The sequence below is a fragment of the Micropterus salmoides genome, unplaced genomic scaffold (genome assembly GCF_014851395.1).
Source record: "Micropterus salmoides isolate LMB-PRFRI ecotype aquatic unplaced genomic scaffold, ASM1485139v1 Ms_hic_scaffold_15, whole genome shotgun sequence".
Taxonomy (NCBI): domain Eukaryota; kingdom Metazoa; phylum Chordata; class Actinopteri; order Centrarchiformes; family Centrarchidae; genus Micropterus; species Micropterus salmoides.
The window spans coordinates 9,012,291-9,030,516 of record NW_024040596.1 but is presented as its reverse complement, the minus strand read 5'-3'; the positions used below and the strand labels follow the sequence as shown (position 1 = coordinate 9,030,516).

Genomic DNA, 18,226 nt, shown 5'->3' with positions numbered 1-18,226 from the left:
AACACCTGTAAGGGATGAGTAGACAGAACAGATTTTCCCTTCTTTCCTCCCACAACTTAGTTTGTGCAAACACAGTTATCTGTGCAGTATTAGAATGACATCTGAACCATAATTTGTAAATGTCATGATGAATAGTGTTTACCCTGTCAGAGTTAACCCCTTGGCGTCTAAATGTATTTACATTTATATTTAAAAATATAGAAAAAAATATTTTTTTGCTTTCATGCTGATGATAAATTAAGTGGATCCAACCATGGTTAAAATCAAGGGCAACTGGACTTGGTTGAAGATACTGGAAGACGTTTCGTCCCTCATCCAAAGGACTTCTTCAGTTCTCAGAACTATGACCTGGACGACTGAGAATCTTCATAAATTAAGTGGATATTAATAGCACATAAAATAGATATAAATTTAGGTATAATTAAAATTTGCGACTACAGGCATACAGTGCTTGCAAAAGGTTTCTAGGTACGTATCAAATATGCACAAACTGGCCTTTTGGGAATACATACGCTAGCTCGGCTGCAGTCTGAATGGAAGTGGTGTGATGCGAATTTGCGACAATCAAAGGGTTAAACGGCACAGCAAACAGACGTACTCTATTTGCTATTATTTCACAGTTTTACAGATCAGCATGCACCTGAGTCACCCAGAGCATCTCATACAGATGCTGAAGGATACTTTTAGCGCCAAACAACTAAGTCACTTTTTCTGAAAGCATTGGTATTGGACGCCCTGAGATGAGAATGGTCTAAAGAGATACACACATACATCTGTTTGTCTTACTTGGGTGCATTTTAGACTGATTCATGTGTTTTTGATTTTGTGTATCCTTTTATATAAATGCTTGTGTACACGCTTGGTTCTTTTAATGTTGCATAAGAGATCTCCAAATCCTTTAACAACTGGCCATTAACGGTAATTTTGTTACAGTTATTAATTTAAAGAGACCACATTTAGTTTTCAGTGACCTCTAGTGGTGACGTTTCAGATTGCAACCACTACATTTCCAAGCGTGTACTTTAGGTGTGCTCCTCTGCATGCTTGAACTCATAAGCGAGCACTCGGGATCAGCCAAAATGAGACTTAAAAAGAAACGGCATCATTCAAAATGCTGGAAACTCAGGTATACTCGCAGTGCAACATTACAGTAGTATTTTGACCAGTATAACGAACTAATCCATGCCGACCACTTGGAGGAGTAAGAGGACTGAGTCGAGGCGGCTCTCGATCCCTGGATGGTGCAAACCACCTCACGGTAGAGACCTAGACCCTCCAGGTGCCGCTTCTCAGAGAAGCGGACAACTCCTGATCGTGCCCCCCGCCTTAGAGAGGGCATCCCCCACTCCAGGGGAAGCGGACAACTCCTGATCGTGCCCCCCGCCTGAGAGAGGGCATCCGCCACTCCAGGGGAAGCGGACAACTCCTGATCGTGCCTCCCGCCTTAGAGAGGGCATCCCCCACTCCAGGGGAAGCGGACAACTCCTGATCGTGCCCCCCGCCTTAGAGAGGGCATCCCCCACTCCAGGGGAAGCGGACAACTCCTGATCGTGCCTCCCGCCTTAGAGAGGGCATCCCCCACTCCAGGGGAAGCGGACAACTCCTGATCGTGCCCCCCGCCTGAGAGAGGGCATCCCCCACTCAAGGGGAGTTTCAACGGCTGTCCCACCAAGCAACCATTGGAGGCAGGGAAACCAGGATGCACTCATGCGCTCCAGAACCACCAGAACCCCCACCAAGGCTGAAAACTGTAAGGCGGTCTGTCATGGGGCTACTCCATGCCTTCATTTAAGATAGCAGTAGTATTGGTCTTAGCATGCCAGGCTAACCTTAGCTGAGCATTAGCATAGGACGGTTACCCTTAGCATATGGGCTAGCATCAATGGACACATGGCTTGTCATTTCATGTCAGTTCATTTAAGTACTAGTCGGAAGAGTTGAAATCATGGTTAGATAAATACAACACATACACAGTTCATTTCAAGTCATTTATTTTAGTTTATGGGATTTACCCAAGGTCATTCAAATGTTTGCATGTTTTATTCACCTGTTCTCATCCTCAAGCAGGGATCTGGGCCGAAGGGGCAAACAGGAGGTGATGGAGTGTGGAGTCATTTATAGGGGGAAGACCTGGAATGTTCCAAGTGTGAGCCAGTACAGAGGGGTGTACGGGAGTACCTTAAAGTTGCTGTTTTGAGAAGCTTTTGTTTAGCCTGTAACATTTCATTTCTGGTTTTATAGTTGATGTGTTGTGTGTTGATGTAGCCAGAGATGTGTTTGATTGTTGAGATAACATAATGGTGTTTAATTGATTGTCAATAACTTTGGTTTGTCTTGTAGGAGGGGCTTCTGGTATAAAGGAAGGAGGCAGAGGCCCCCCTGGGGAGAACAGCTTTGGCCTGGAAGGGCACATGTGCTGGAGCCCGATATAGGTTTTGTTTTTGTGTTGTGTAATATCTCAGTTTTTAATGATAATTTGAATAGTATATACTTAGTTTCCTCGTTGTTTGTTTTTGTTAATTTTTTGATATATTTTTACAATAATTCACTTGCACAACTGCACTTTCCTCGTATCTGGTGAAAATAAATTGAAGCACCAAGTGAAGAACTCTATGTCCATGTCTCCTCCTTCAACCATGGGGCTAAACATTACACGGTCCAGAAGGTGCGGGATCAGCCGAACTGGTGGAAAAGCTTACAGCAGCCGGGGAGGCCACAGGGGGTGTGCGAAGGCGTCCACCCCCAGCAGGGGGACGTCTCGCAGGCTCTTTGAAACCCACAGGGCACACTGAGCGTTTTCCCAGTTGGCAAACAAATCCACCTCTGCCGTGCCAAAACGGAGCCAGATCTGGGCCACCAGATCGGGATTGGGGCACCACTCATCTGGGCGAGGGCCCCCCCTCGACATGATGTCCACCCCTCTGTTCAACACGCCAGGGATGTAATCAGCTCTGATGGAGAGCAGATGAGTGTGCGCCCACAGGAGCAGCCACCTGGCCAAGCCCAGCAGCTGCGCTGAGCACACCCCGCCCTGGCAGTCTATGTAGGCTGCTGCAGCCCTGTTGTCGGTGCGGACCAGCACGCGCCGGTCCTGCAGCAGAGGGGCGAAGTGTGGGATTACCTTCCACACCATGACGAGCTCCGGCACGTTTATGTGGAGAGGAATGTGGCCTCCCTGCGCTGCGGGCATGTGCGAGTTAATCTGACAGCAAAGGGAGGGCAGCCAGTACTCGCTCCACCAGGGCCACATCGTGAGAGACTTTCACACACAGAGGGGTCTGTTTGGGTGTCCGCACGTGTGTGGCGGGAGGGACCATACGAGGCAGCGTAGTCGCCTTCGTGGGTCCACTGCCGTACCGCATCCCCACTGGTGGGAGTGAGGCAGAGATAGACACAGTCGCTGGGGGGGTCCACACGAGGTGGGGCAGCCACACCCATGGGACCGTAACTATGCCGCTCCCCTGACGAGGGGGGGAAGGCCGAGACAGGCAACAGAGGAAATGGTCTGCCTGCGACATCGGAGCCAGACTGCATGAAAGCCATCCGGCCAGCTGCAGCCTGTCCATGTTATGCCACTCCCTTGGTGAGGGGAGGGAGGCAGGGGCTCATCGCCGCGCCGCTTGACCGGCAAGGGAAGAGGGCGGGGGAGGCGTACATGTGGGCTCAGGCCAGCCACCTGCCCATGTCAGGGAGGGGGGCAAGGGAAGAGAGGATGTGCAGCTTTGCAGCAAGCCCAGGCTGCTTGTTAGCCATTTGGCTGACACACAGCCGGCTCACACAATGTGGGATAGTGAGAAACAGCAGCTTTCTTCATAATCTCAAGAGCAGCTGTCTGTAAAGTGCAACCCTAGGTCATGTAGTTTACAAGAAACACAATTCTCCCCAGCGTCACTGTCGCCTGCCGTGCGTAACGTGTTTGGCACACACTTGATGGAAACCACTTGAAAAATATCTGAACCGGGTGTGTATGTGTTCTGTCCACACGAAGCGAAATGTCCGCTGTCGTGGGCTCATACACAGTTGCTGTGGGCAGGGGTGTGTGAAGGGACCTCTGACCCTGAACAGAGAGTGTACTGCTTGTTGTTTTGAGCTTTAAGCTGCAGATTAACCCCCCCAGGTGAGCGCACCCAGCATGGGGAATGGAGGTCCCACCCATACTATACTAAATAGAACTGTAGGCTTTAGCTTCTGTCTTTATTTTTTTCACGTCTGTTTGACAGCCTGAATACAACCTTCAAATGCACAATGCTAAAAGTCCTACAGGTCCTACAGTTTGTCGGACTTAGCAACAGTAACTAAGTGGGGCGTGGCTTAGCGAAGTGTCAATTATTGCGCCACGTGTCATTCCACTGGGCCTTTGTATGTCTTGGTAGCAATTAATTCAGCTTCCCATTTCCTATGTATTCATCCTTGTATAAAGACTTTAAACTCCTCTTACATACACACAATCAGGGACCAGGTCAGCACATGTACTGAAAACTTTCATGAAGGTGGCAAGTATAAAATATCTTGAAAGTAAATAGAAAGTGATAACTACTTAAAAATAACATGTTAGTAATTACACATTCAGTGATTTGTCTTTCACTTCACAGATGTCAATATCAAAGATTATTTTCAGATTTTTCAGTTAAAAGAAGGTTTTAAGGATTTTTCACGGCAAATCTCTGTTTCAGCCTGACTTTGTGAAATGGAAAATGCCACTATAATGTTTCACTTTAACCTCACCATGTATGTGAACATAGGGTCTTACCGCTATCCAGCATTTGTTCTGTGCTTTCTGCTGTTTGCTTTTATTGTCTGTGCTAATCTTGTTATAATACTAGTAATATCACGTGAGAAAACACTTCATGAGCCCATGTATATTTTTATTACATTTTTGTCTGTCAATGCTCTGTATGGTTCCACTGGCTTCTTCCCCAGATTCCTCATAGACCTTCTGTCTGATTCTCATTTAATTTCAGGTCCTGCTTGTTTCACTCAGATCTATATTATTTACACATATGCTTCCTATGAAATGACCATCCTGGGTATTATGGCGTATGATAGATATGTTGCTGTATGTGATCCTTTACACTATCACAGCAAGGTGACCCCTAAGAAAGTCCGTATGTTGGCAGGCTTTGCTTGGATCTGTCCAGCCTTTTGTGATACACTGTGTCTTGGTTTAGTCATTAGGCTTCCTCTGTGTGGCAACTCGATCCTAAAAGTATACTGTGCAGTCTGGAATATTGCTAAATTGTCGTGTGTTTCCACTTTTATCAACAATATTGTTGGCTTGCTTGTAACCACAATTACAGTAATCCTGCCCCTGATCTATGTCTTGTATACTTACTTAAGAATAATTCTTGTGTGCAGAAAAAGCTCATCTGAATTCAAGAGCAAAGTGTTCCAAACCTGCTTACCTCATACTATTTCATTTGTCACTTATTCCATCAGTGGATTCTGTGATATTGCCTTAAGTCGTTTTAATGTTGAAAATCTAAACCCATTTTTTGCTGTAATTTTATCACTGGAGTTTGTAATGATACCTCCACTTCTAAACCCTCTTTTGTATGGTCTGAAATTACCAGAAATAAGAAGGCACATTTTCAGGACATTGTTGAATTTAAAAACACTCTCCTAAACTTTCTCTGAAATAATGACTTTAAAAGTCACAAATGTATTAGACTAAATATATTCATATCATGTTGTCTGTGAAAGGTTTTCTTTTAAAGCAAGGAACTGGTGTCTGCAGCCGTCTGACGAAGGTCTCACAAAATGAACATTATCCTAGAACTAAACTGCTCTGTTTGCAGTTTGCCAGATAAAACGTTCAATCAAAGTGAGTAGAGCATTTTAACTGTAGAATCTTTGGCACAGTCTGCACTGAAATATATAGAAGCAATATGGATTTGAGAAAAGAAATTATGGTTTGTTTTTCTGAACTCATGAATAATTATTTATTTAATAGTTATTTAATTATTTCTGAGATGCTTTTATTTGGGAAAAATATGAAAAAAAAGGTTTTGCTCAGATTTTCTGAATTAACAATATACCTTCAACTTTCAAGAGAAGCGGTCGTTTAGCTCGATTTCATGGAAACAGACATATCCCACCTATTTAGTTTAATCCAGTTTGGGTTTGAGACATTGACATTGATTAGCATCAGCAATAGATGCCTACCTTATGCAGATGAGAGCTTCTTACACTATTTTGAAGTATCTCATTATTTCAGAAAATTCAGAGCAGGATTTTATTCATTAAAGAAAGAGTTGACAAAAAGTTCTTAATCAACTCATGGACTGTTCATTAACTGTCCACAGCGTATAGAACCTGCATGCAACAGTTGACAGAGTAAAAATGAGAAGCCTCTTTTTTTTCTACCTCATTTTACTAAAATTACTGTATTAAATCATTCATTACTATAAATTTTGAAAGTTATAGTTGTGACTGACATTTGGTGGGGGGTGGGGGGTGGACAGGAGCATATTCAGACAGAGGCTGAAATGAAAACCTTACTTAAGATCATGCAAAGCTGCCATACAGGAGTCACAGAGCTACAATATAGGACTGGACATGCAGAATAATAGGTGTCCTTTAACGGTCAGACTCCCGCCCATATCCATGGTTTGATAGCCCCTTACGAGCCGGACCGATGCCTGAGTTCCTCCATCAGGGCTCTACTAATGGGTCCAAAGTCTCGTCATGTCACTTAAGATGACTGGGCCTTTGCTGTTCTGGCCCTCAGCTGTGGAACTCTCTGCCTAGAAATCTCAGGCAGGCGAACTCAGTGGCCTCTTTTAAAGTCTCACTTATTGTCTGGCTTTTTTTTATAACAGTTTTATTTACAGCTGTTATTGTTGTGTTATTTGAATTTTAATTATATTGTTTACTTTATGTGTATGGATCTTGTTTGTTTCTACTGTACAGCACTTTGTAACCTGATTTTGAAAAGTTCTAGAAAAATAAAGTTATCATCATCATGTTTGTATTTCACGCAGTAAGGTGAAGCTAGCTAGCCTGGTGTTACCAATGAATCCCACTAGATGTTGCTTTTTGTTTATATGGCATGGTTATTTCAACATGCTTAACGCTAGCTTGTACCATCTCATTGCTGTCTTTGTCCTGCATTATATAAAAGAGGGAGTCGGGCTGGAACCAATTGTCTTATGGTGTGGGCAAATAACCAGACTCAGTGATAATTCACAGCATCAGGTAGTGCTGCTTGAGTACTCCGTACATTACCTTGCAGACTAGCCTAACAGCAAAAAGCAACGACTTGTTGTCTTGTTTACAACCTGTCTGATTGTTGCACCACTCGTCTCTTTCTACATCAGACTGTAGTGATGTCATAGATCTCAGCATTTACTTTATCATAAAAGAGACATATACAGTACATATGAATTATAAGTAGACTGCTCTTCAGTGAAAGAGACTGCCACATACCTGAAGTGCGATGATAATAACATCATTGAGTGTTACTGCCACGAAAGAATATAAATAAATGGTAACACCTGTAAGGGATGAGTAGACAGAACAGATTTTCCCTTCTTTCCTCCCACAACTTAGTTTGTGCAAACACAAGTTATCTGTGCAGTATTAGAATGACATCTGAACCATAATTTGTAAAATGTCATGATGAATAGTGTTTACCCTGTCAGAGTTAACCCCTTGGCGTCTAAATGTATTTACATTTATATTTAAAAATATAGAAAAAAATATTTTTTTGCTTTCATGCTGATGCTAAATTAAGTGGATATTAATAGCACATAAAATAGATATAAATTTAGGTATAATTAAAATTTGCAACTACACTCATACAGTGCTTGCAAAAGGTTTCTAGGTACGTATCAAATACGCACAAACTGGCCTTTTGGGAATACATACGCTAGCTCGGCTGCAGTCTGAATGGAAGTGGTGTGATGCGAATTTGCAACAATCAAAGGGTTAAACGGCACAGCAAACAGACGTACTCTTTGCTTATTATTTCACAGTTTTACTGATCAGCATGCACCTGAGTCACCCAGAGCATCTCATACAGATGCTGAAGGATACTTTTAGTGCCAAACAACTAAGTCACTTTTTCTGAAAGCGTTGGTATTGGACGCCTTGAGATGAGAATGGTCCAAAGAGACACACACATACATCTGTTTGTCTACTTGGGTGCATTTTAGTCTGATTCATGTGTTTTTGATTTTGTGTATTCTTTTATATAAATGCTTGTGTACACGCTTGGTTCTTTTAATGTTGCATAAGAGATCTCCAAATCCTTTAACAACTGGCCATTAATGGTAATTTTGTTACAGTTATTAATTTAAAGAGACCACGTGTAGTTTTCAGTGACCTCTAGTGGTGACGTTTCAGATTGCAACCACTACATTTCCAAGCGTGTACTTTAGGTGTGCTCCTCTGCATGCTTGAACTCATAAGCGAGCACTCGGGATCAGCCAAAATGAGACTTAAAAAGAAACAGCATCATTCAAAATGCTGGAAACTCAGGTAAACTCGCAGTGCAACATTACAGTAGTAGTAGTATTTTAATCAGTTTGACGAACTAATCCACGCTCGTTGCACGATAACGTTACATTTGATGCATTTAGCCAACATTATACATTGTTCATCTCTCACCAGAGAGGTTTTGCATAGCTAAAATGTATTGTTGATAATGAAAAATGTTAGTCAGACCCTCCACGATTTTGTGATGTCGCAATCGCAACTATTAAGACAAATTCACCAAATCCATGTAATTTCATCGCGACTTACAATTCACAAAAAAGGCCCACGAAATCCTGGAGGGACTGGAAATAGAACATTGGTAACATATCGTAACCTCAGATTCTATAGGCGTAGCCTCTAGGCTGCAGGCACTACTGGCTCTTTCTACGTCAGCTGAAGAAAAAAGTGGCTTCGATTGGGAGCACAAGGGCACGAAAAAAAATCTGTGACACCTCATAAAGGGTGTCGCCTATACTCTTAGAATCTGTTGTTACGATATGAAACCAACAATATGCATTGAAGCAGGAAAACTCTTTTTAATAAACTTGATAGGACAGAAAAATATATGCATTGAATCATTGAACAGACTTTAGAGCCACAGTAAATCAAATTGGTTTGACACCTCTGATGGAACTACAGCACTCATCCTGAGGACAGACGCTTTATTCCAAATAATTTGCCTGTGATCTGTGTGCAACATTTTACCTCTCCGATATGTGAAAAAGTATTTATCATTAGATCCTGACAGATACTGTCATTGTGTCAGAATAATTAATGATAATAATGACACAACCGCTGCTGTGGCTCCTGCGTAAAATTGCACACAGGCCCCTCTCAATGCTCCTACCGTTCTTGCTGCTGATAGCTAGAAATATTTTGAGGAAGGTACTGAGGTTTCTCCACAACCCAAGATTACATTCAGTGAAATGTGAAAATCATTGGTAGCAATCATAAATCTAACCCATGCCTGGATCACATTGAATGTTAAATGTAAAATGACTAAAGCTTTATTGTCAGGCAAAGGGTCTGCATGGCCAGTACTTCCATGTTTATATATATATCGACATTTTATCTTTCAAATGCATAAAAAGTTATTCAAAATAATACCTTTTCCTGCGGCCAAAGTCACTTTAAACATTTTTCACATCTCACACTGATAGAACCCCCACTGTGTTTGACTTTATGTTGAAATGGTTTGAGATCAACACAAAATCAAGTCACATAAACCTCTTTAGTTACCTCTCTCCAACCTTTACTGCTTGAATTCCCAGCTTGTGTTGAGTCATCAAAGATATATGATTTAAGCAGAGGAACCAGTGCTGGCAGAGTCAGAGACACTCAGCACAGGATGACCGCTGGCCCACCTACAACTCAGGAATAAATGTAAAAGATGTTTCTGTATTGTGACACTTTATGATTTACACATACTGAGGTGAGAAACGTTGGATATAAAACTAGATTTAAATGAAAGATATTGTGACAACTGACAAAGTTTAAAGGATAATGTTTCTGCCTTAACTTTTTTTATACTTTCAGGATTAAATTACACAGTGCAATGACGATGTATTCACTTTGCTCTCAGTTTACTGTGTTACTTCCTGAATTTGATTTGTTCCCATCTTAACCATCTTAATGGACCAGAAACGTCATGAGCCTATGTATCTTCCTCTGTGATCTGTGTATTAATGGATTTTCAAGGATGAATATTATGTGTCCCTCTCATGTGAGCTCTTTTACTGTTTTTAGGGATCAATAGACACATAACTGGATTTCTTCCTTCAGCAAAAAAGGGTATGCAAATGCAATTTCCTCTCAGTAAAATATTAAAATAGTTATTTCAGATTTAGAATGATATACAAAGATGTTTAATTATGAATATGATTGATAATGAAACAGTAATAACTATGTTTACTCTGTCAGGGTTAAATGGTACAGCAAACTACAGAGTTGCTCTCTTTGCTCTCACTTTATTGTGTTACAGTGTGATTTGGCTGTTAAATTTGACCATTATTGTGACAGTCATTGTGAACAAAAGTCTTCATGAACCCATGTACATCTTCCTCTGTAATCTGTGCATCAATGGACTTTATGGGACAACAGGCTTTTACCCCAAATTCCTCAATGATCTTCTATCTACCACTCATGTCATCTCTTATGCTGGATGCCTTCTGCAGGGTTTTGTGCTGCACTCTTCAGTTTGTGCTGATTTCTCTCTTCTAGCTCTAATGGCCTATGACAGATATGTGGCTATATGTCGACCTCTGGTTTACCACTCTATGATGTCTAAACAAAGAGTTTGTGTGTTTGTGTTTTTTGCTTGGTTTCTACCCCTTTACTTGATGTTCATGAGCACAGTAACAACATCTACATCAAGGTTATGCGGCTCACACATCCCGAAGATCTACTGTGTTAATTATTTCATTGGGAAACTAGCTTGTACTGTCTCCATAACAAACAATGTCATTCCACCTTTTAATTATATTTTTTATTTTGGCCATTTTATTTTTATTATTTGGTCTTATGTATATCTGATCTCAACATGCCTAACATCCAAAGAGAACAGAACAAAGTTTATGCAGACATGTCTTCCACATTTTTTCTGTTTAGTGACTTTAACTGTGTGTATTCTTTTTGATTTGTTGTACATGCGGTTGGGCTCAGAAACATTACCGCAAAGCGCCCAAAATTTTATGGCAATAGAATTTCTCTTTTTTCCTCCAATCATCAATCCCCTCATATATGGTTTCAAACTGACACAAATAAGAAATAGAATTATACAGTTTTTGTGTGGTAAACGTCTCTAGACTAGTACATTGTTATCTAGTGTTTGTGTGTTTTTTGTAGTGATGTCCATTTATGCAATTACAAAATGTATATCATAATCCTTATTACTTGTGTGTACTTTAATAATAACAATAAAACATTGTCTTTTCTCACATAAAAGTTCTTTTTTGTACCTTTTTATGATCTCAAACACAGAAATCCAAAAATAGCCATTGCTAACAAAGAATTTTGTGTTTTACGATAAATGAGTGTGTCAAGCATAGAGGATCAGGTTAAATATTAACGACCTTCAACAATATTAATTTGTTATCCCAATATGCATATCTTAACTAATATATTGCAATAATTACAATAACATTGATTTATAATTCAATCTCTGACCAATCTTATTTGAACAGGCTTTCATCAGAGTAAGAGTATTGTGTGTATAGTCCAATAGTGTCCCAGAGAACAGGCTGTAGCACTTATGCATGGCAACCTCACAGATACCGTACATCTTTTGCCCAAAAATTACCATTTAGATTATTTGGGAAATATTATCTGAGCAATGGGGAATGAACTTCACAAACACACATTAATGCACTTAAACCCAGCCTGTTGTCTTTGAAATCAGGGCCAAATGAACATTGTAGTGTGAAATTAAATTACACAAATCTTGATAGATATTCCATCAATACAAACTGCAATAGAAGCTATTCATGCCCCCAAAATAACCACACAGTGGACAAATGTGATGCATCCACATAAAATATCCAAATGCTGAAAAGGTGAACACATTTACCCCTAAGTAACATCTCATAACTTTCTCACAAAATTTTACTAATTGTGTTGTAATATGATTGATTTTATATCAGTATCTGCATCTTAAATGCAAGTTCTGTTTATTTGTTCAGGTTTTCACATATTGGTCTCAGAGATTTATACCTCCACCCCAATATTATCAATAATGTCATTTCCACAGGCCACATTGTGGAGCTTTCATAGGGACTGTTTCTTAAATTGAAAATGTATACCGTTAATTTTGTGGATTATCAGTTCACCCCTTCTTTATTGGGCACTGAATTTAGAATGAAATGTCGCAGCTGAATTTCGTTTATTTTTTTGTTTTGCTAGCACTAGAATTAAAGTCCATTAACCTTATTTGCAAATAGAAGCTCAACAGAAGATGTGTGACGGAACAGCACGACGACCAAAGCACAAAAGTAAATCAACAACAAAATGGCTTCAGCACAGGGACGTGCACAGGAATTTTGAAGGGCAGTTGCTCTGACCTGATAAAAGGCACTAAACACAGTATCCAAAATGTATTAACAATATAAATGTCACCAAAATACATATGAGAAAAAGAGTTCCTTATATTATTGTTTATTGTTTTTTTAATCATTATTATTTTTTATGTTTTTCCCTTTTTTTTTTTTATTTGAAAATAAATAATCTAGATTGAATTGACAGATGGGGAAAACTCGCTTCTAATAAAATATTAAATAAAAAAACGCTTAGATTTCGGAAAAAAATACAATCCTTTTTTAACCTTTTGGCTACCCCGTACATTCAGTTGCGCTTCTAGCTCGTATTCACTTCTGTTGGTACGTATCACGTATGGTAACTGGGCAAAACTACGCATGATTTGTTGTAGTATGATTGCATAAAGGAAGGAAACAGGAATTCCGGTAGGGAAAAGAATCGACTGACGTGCAGGCAGCGCTGCAGCAGTGCAGCCACTTAAACAGAGTTTGCCCTTCCCCTACTGACTTTCACTTTCGGTGCCCGAATGGAAGTGAATGAGGCTTTGCGATCGCGATTATTTTTTTATTTTATTTTTTTTTCTCGGAAGGGCGAGTCGGAAGGGCAACTTGAGTCAGGAAAGGTAAACGGGCAGTTGCCCGAGCAACCAGAGCAACCCCCCTGTGCACGTCCCTGCTTCAGCAGAAGAAAATATACCTTCTGCAGTGCCCTAGTCAGAGTCCTGACCTCAACCATACTGAGAGGCTGTGGCATGAGCTCAAGAGAGCGATTCCCACCAGACATCCCAAGAACATTGCTGAACTGAAACAGTTTTGTAAATGCGCCTAATTTCCTCCTGACCGCTATTTCATGTCTGATCTGCTACTGCAACTTGGTTGGGGTTATTGCTGCCAAAAGAGGGTCAACAAGTTATTAAATCCAAGAGTTTACATTGTATGTTCAATAAAAACATGAAAACATATAATTTGTGTGGTATAAGCAGATTTTGTTTGTCTATTGAAAATGAAGATCAAATGACCAATTTATGCAGAAATCGAGGTAATTTCAAAGGGTTCACATACTTCTTCCTGTGACTGTGTAGATAACAGCCATGCATCATCTATAACCGCTCAGGTAGTCTGAATGTTTGGTGCAAACATTTTTTAATTTTCCTCTAGCTGGTATAAATATCGGGACTGTAAAAAATGTGCTATACAAATAAACTTGCCTTGCCTTGCCTTACATGGTTCATATTCGTGTCCTAAAAATGAGCCCTGACGACGGCTCTTCATCATTCATCAAGGAGTGGCTTTGTGGTTTCGTAGGCCTAGTTTACACTACACAAGTTTTAGCCCGATTCAGCGGTTTATCGGCGGTCGCCAGTGGTTGTGTGAACTACTCAGTGATGCATGACACATTTCTGACACATCGGCGACGTCTGCCAGATATCTAGCACGCCAAATATCTGGCGGAGTTGACCGACTCAACATCCATATCCAGCCAATTAGAGCAGGCAGCTACTTTTTCACCGCAAAACACTTTTTACTCCCCTCAGCTCTCTCTGTAGCACACACAGTCCCTGCTACATGCATGTGCTAATCCATTCTTTCACACAGATTTTTTGTCTTTATAATTGGTATCTTTATTATAACAAACAACAGCTGTTTGGTGTGTAGGTTCGTGTCATTTCACATTTCACGTGTGTTTTCTTGACAAAACGTGGTTTGGAGACCAGTGTCGGGTGACAGAGTCGCTGTCAGCTTGTGTAGTGTGTGACCCCCTGTCACCAATTAGTCACGTAGTGTGAACTCCACAACGGCTTCAAGACTCCTGTCACAAGACGGCAAGTTGTGTAGTGTGCAGTGTCGGTCCAGCGGCCGACGCTGAAAATCGTGTAGTCTGCACAAGCCTTTAGTTGCTGTGCGATTTGGCAGCGTGAGAGTGTGAGACTAAGCCTGAAAGTGGGTGTCTCATGCCAAAAGTGTCTGAGTAGGCCACGCAATTAATATACAGTCCATAGGTCAGATAATCAGACAAGTTGTAAACAAGCTATATTTTAATTGCATTGCATGTTTTCTTAATGTGCAAACGAACCTTTGTAAAGGTATTTTAATTTTTTATTTAGATACAAGCTATATTTCAGAATGTTTTTTGTTACAAATTATACTTTAAAAAAGTGGTGGGGACATGTCCCCAGCGTCCCCAGTGTAAATGACACCTATGTATGAGTGGCTGTAATAGAGACCTATGTTTCACCCTACCTAAGGATTAATTACATTACTGTAGCCTGTGTATTCAATATTTAATGTTTTATTTTAATTATGGATAGTTGCTCGTTTTCAAAGTAAAGTTCCCTACAAATGTCTACAGTAGCACATGGATATTGCGATAGGTTTTTGGTCTGTGAGACTATATTGCAAGGAGCCTACAGCAGTGTGTTTACCCTAAATCTCAACTTAGCTGCTTTCAGGATCAGGCTAACTAACACTTGTTAACAATTATCATGAAGCAATAACATTTTAAAATATACAGCGGTTTTACGCTACTTAGTTTAAGCTTAGTTTTTAAGACAATGTAGGCTACTGTCAAAAAACAGCTAACTAGCTGAAGTAACTGAATTGCATGAAAATGACTTGAGCTAGCTAAAATAGTTATGTGGGTATATAGTTGTTTAAACTCCAAATGTATGGTTGATTTCTCAAGACAGAGCTGATTAAAAAAATGGCTATGACTTTTCAGAGATGTGAGGTCCCGCCCGCTAAAGGGTCCGGCTGTCATGAAGGCCGCTGCTTCCAATTGCTGAATGACTGCCTGCGTGCTCCCGTTCCTGGGAGTTTGTACTCATGAGCCGAACCTGCCAAGTCCGAGCTTTAAAGTACAGAAGTCAGAACTTGGCAAACTCTGTATTGAGAAACAGACGGGCTCAAGGAGAGCTGTTATCCAAAGTTGAAGGACACAAAATGACAAATTAAAAACACGTCAACAATGTGGGACAGGCTAAACTCTCTGCTACTGAAACACTTCAGTGCGAGTTGACGCCGGACAAAACCGCAGCACAGCCACTGCCTGTGTCAGTTCGGCTGACGCCATTATGCCTCGTTTGATGTTGTAAAATGTATACACCCTGTGCCCGCTCTGATTGGTGAGTAGGACCGGAACAGGAGGCGCATGGTGCTTGTCACACAAGGAAGACAATGGAATGACTGGTTAAAACGGGTCAGATGCGCTGTATAAGTAACCTACATGTTAATCGCCGTCTTCACGATTAGCTAATCGCGTTCTTCCATTTATCCATCGTCAACCACTTATCCTGCGTATAGGGTACAGGGGGGCTGGAGCCAATCCCAGCTGACATTGGGCGAAAGGCGGGGTACACCCTGGACAGGCCGCCAATCCATCCTAATCGCATTCTTTCAAATCGCAATTTCAATTTCAAGACGATTAATTGTTCAGCCCTAGTTACCTACTGCTCTACTCTACTGCTTGAATTCCCAGCTTGTGTTGAGTCATCAGAGATAGATGATTTAAGCAGAGGAACCAGTGCTGGCAGAGTCAGAGACACTCAGCACAGGATGACCGCTGCCCCACCTACAACTCAGGAACAAATGTAAAAGATGTTTCTCTATTGTGACACTTTATGATTTGCACATACTGAGGTGAGAAACGTTGGATATAAAAGTAGGTTTAAAGGAACAATATTGTTGCAGCTGACAAAGTTTAATGTTTCTGCACTTACTTTTTTTTATACTTTTAGCATTAAATTACACAGTGCAACGACGATGTATTCTTTTTGCTCTCACTTTGTTTTACTTAATGATTTGGATAGTACATTTTGTTCCATCATAACCAACATAGTACACCACAAACTTCATGAGCCTATGTATCTTCCTGTGTAATCTGTGTATTAATGGATTTTAAAGGAGGAATCTTGAGAGTCTCCCTCTCATGTGATCTCTGTTACTGAGCGTATTAAAATAGTTATTTCAGATTTAGAATGATATACAATTATGTTTAATTATGAATATGATTGATAATGAAACCGTAATAACTATGTTTACTCTGTCAGGGTTAAATGGCACAGCAAACTACAGAGTTGCTCTCTTTGCTCTCACTTTATTGTGTTACAGTGTGATTTGGCTGTTAAATTTGACCATTATTGTGACAATCATTGTGAACAAAAGCCTTCATGAACCCATGTACATCTTCCTCTGTAATCTGTGCATCAATGGACTTTATGGGACAACAGGCTTTTACCCCAAATTCCTCAATGATCTTCTATCTACTACTCATGTCATCTCTTATGCTGGATGCCTTCTGCAGGGTTTTGTGTTGCACTCTTCAGTTTCTGCTGATTTCTCTCTTCTAGCTCTAATGGCTTATGACAGATATGTGGCTATATGTCGACCTCTGGTTTACCACTCTGTGATGTCTAAACAAAGAGTTTGTGTATTTGTGTTTTTTGCTTGGTTTCTACCCCTTTACTTGATGTTCATGAGCACAGTAACAACATCTACATCAAGGTTATGCGGCTCACACATCCCAAAGATCTACTGTGTTAATTATTTCATTGGTAAACTAGCTTGTACTGTCTCCATAACAAACACTGTCATTCCAGCTTTTAATTACATTTTTTATTTTTGCCATTTTATTTTTATTTTTTGGTCTTATGTATATCTGATCTCAACATGCCTAACATCCAAAGAGAACAGGACAAAGTTTATGCAGACATGTCTTCCACATTTGTTCTGTTTACTTACTTTAAGTGTGTGTATTCTTTTTGATTTGTTGTACATGCGATCTGGCTCAGAAACGTTACCACAAAGTGCCCAGAATTTTATGGCAATAGAATTTCTTTTTTTCCCTCCAATTATCAATCCCCTCATATATGGTTTCAAACTGACACAAATAAGAAATAGAATTATACAGTTTTTGTGTGGTAAACGTCTCTAGACTAGTACATTGTTATCTAGTGTTTGTGTGTTTTTTGTAGTTATGTCCATTTGTGCAATCACAAAATGTATATCATAATCTTCAACACACGTATGTATTTTAATCTCACATAAAAGTTACTTTTGAAGCTTTTTATGGTCTGAAACACAGAAATCTGAAAGTGTCATTGCTGATAAATAATTCAGTGTCTTACTATATATGAGAGTGTCAAGCATAGAGGATCAGGTGTTTTAATGATGTTCAACAATAAATTTCTTAATTTTTATGCATTTCTTATAAATATATTGCAAAAGTCTTTCTTTAAAAAAAATTTGTTGGAGCAGGCATTCATCAGAGTAACAGTATTTTCTTCTGCTTGTTGAGTGGATAGTCCATGAGTGGCACAGAGAACAAGCTGCAGTACTCATTCTCACATTGTCAAGTACTGTAGATATATCTTTTCCCCAATAATGACAAATATGCATTTCTTACCTAATATATTGCAAAAATTACAATAACATTGATTTATAATTCAATCTCTGACCAATCTTATTTGAACAGGCCTTCATCAGAGTAAGAGTATTGTGTGTATAGTCCAATAGTGTCCCAGAAAACAGGCTGTAGCACTTATGCATGGCAACCTCACAGATACCGTACATCTTTTGTCCAAAAATTACCAATATATTCTGTTTTATTTGTTCAGGTTTTCACATATTGGTCTCAGAGATTTATACCTCTACCCCAATATTATCAATAATGTCATTTCCACAGGCCACATTGTGGAGCTTTCATAGGGGCTGTTTTAAAATATTTA

The 18,226-nt window shown here is 40.2% G+C and overlaps 3 protein-coding genes across 3 annotated transcripts; all 3 read left to right on the top strand.

The window, feature by feature from the left end:
* The first annotated feature begins 4,585 nt into the window (after positions 1 to 4,585).
* On the top strand, positions 4,586 to 5,623 carry LOC119903663 (putative gustatory receptor clone PTE03). Its single transcript, XM_038719892.1, has one exon. The coding sequence runs from the start codon at positions 4,688 to 4,690 to the stop codon at positions 5,621 to 5,623; it is 936 nt and encodes a 311-aa protein (XP_038575820.1). The 5' UTR covers positions 4,586 to 4,687.
* Positions 5,624 to 9,430: 3,807 nt separating this feature from the next.
* Positions 9,431 to 11,279, top strand: LOC119903733 (olfactory receptor 4P4-like). Its single transcript, XM_038719951.1, has one exon. The coding sequence runs from the start codon at positions 10,347 to 10,349 to the stop codon at positions 11,277 to 11,279; it is 933 nt and encodes a 310-aa protein (XP_038575879.1). The 5' UTR covers positions 9,431 to 10,346.
* Positions 11,280 to 16,503: 5,224 nt separating this feature from the next.
* Positions 16,504 to 17,552, top strand: LOC119903967 (olfactory receptor 4P4-like). Its single transcript, XM_038720305.1, has one exon. It carries the CDS (start codon positions 16,507 to 16,509, stop codon positions 17,431 to 17,433), a length of 927 nt encoding a protein of 308 aa, XP_038576233.1. The 5' UTR covers positions 16,504 to 16,506; the 3' UTR covers positions 17,434 to 17,552.
* The last annotated feature ends 674 nt before the right edge of the window (positions 17,553 to 18,226 follow it).

Coding starts and splice junctions, on each gene's coding strand:
- LOC119903663 (XM_038719892.1), top strand. CDS start 4,688: ATGGAAAATGCCACTATAATGTTTCACTTTAACCTCACCATGTATGTG.
- LOC119903733 (XM_038719951.1), top strand. CDS start 10,347: ATGAATATGATTGATAATGAAACAGTAATAACTATGTTTACTCTGTCA.
- LOC119903967 (XM_038720305.1), top strand. CDS start 16,507: ATGATTGATAATGAAACCGTAATAACTATGTTTACTCTGTCAGGGTTA.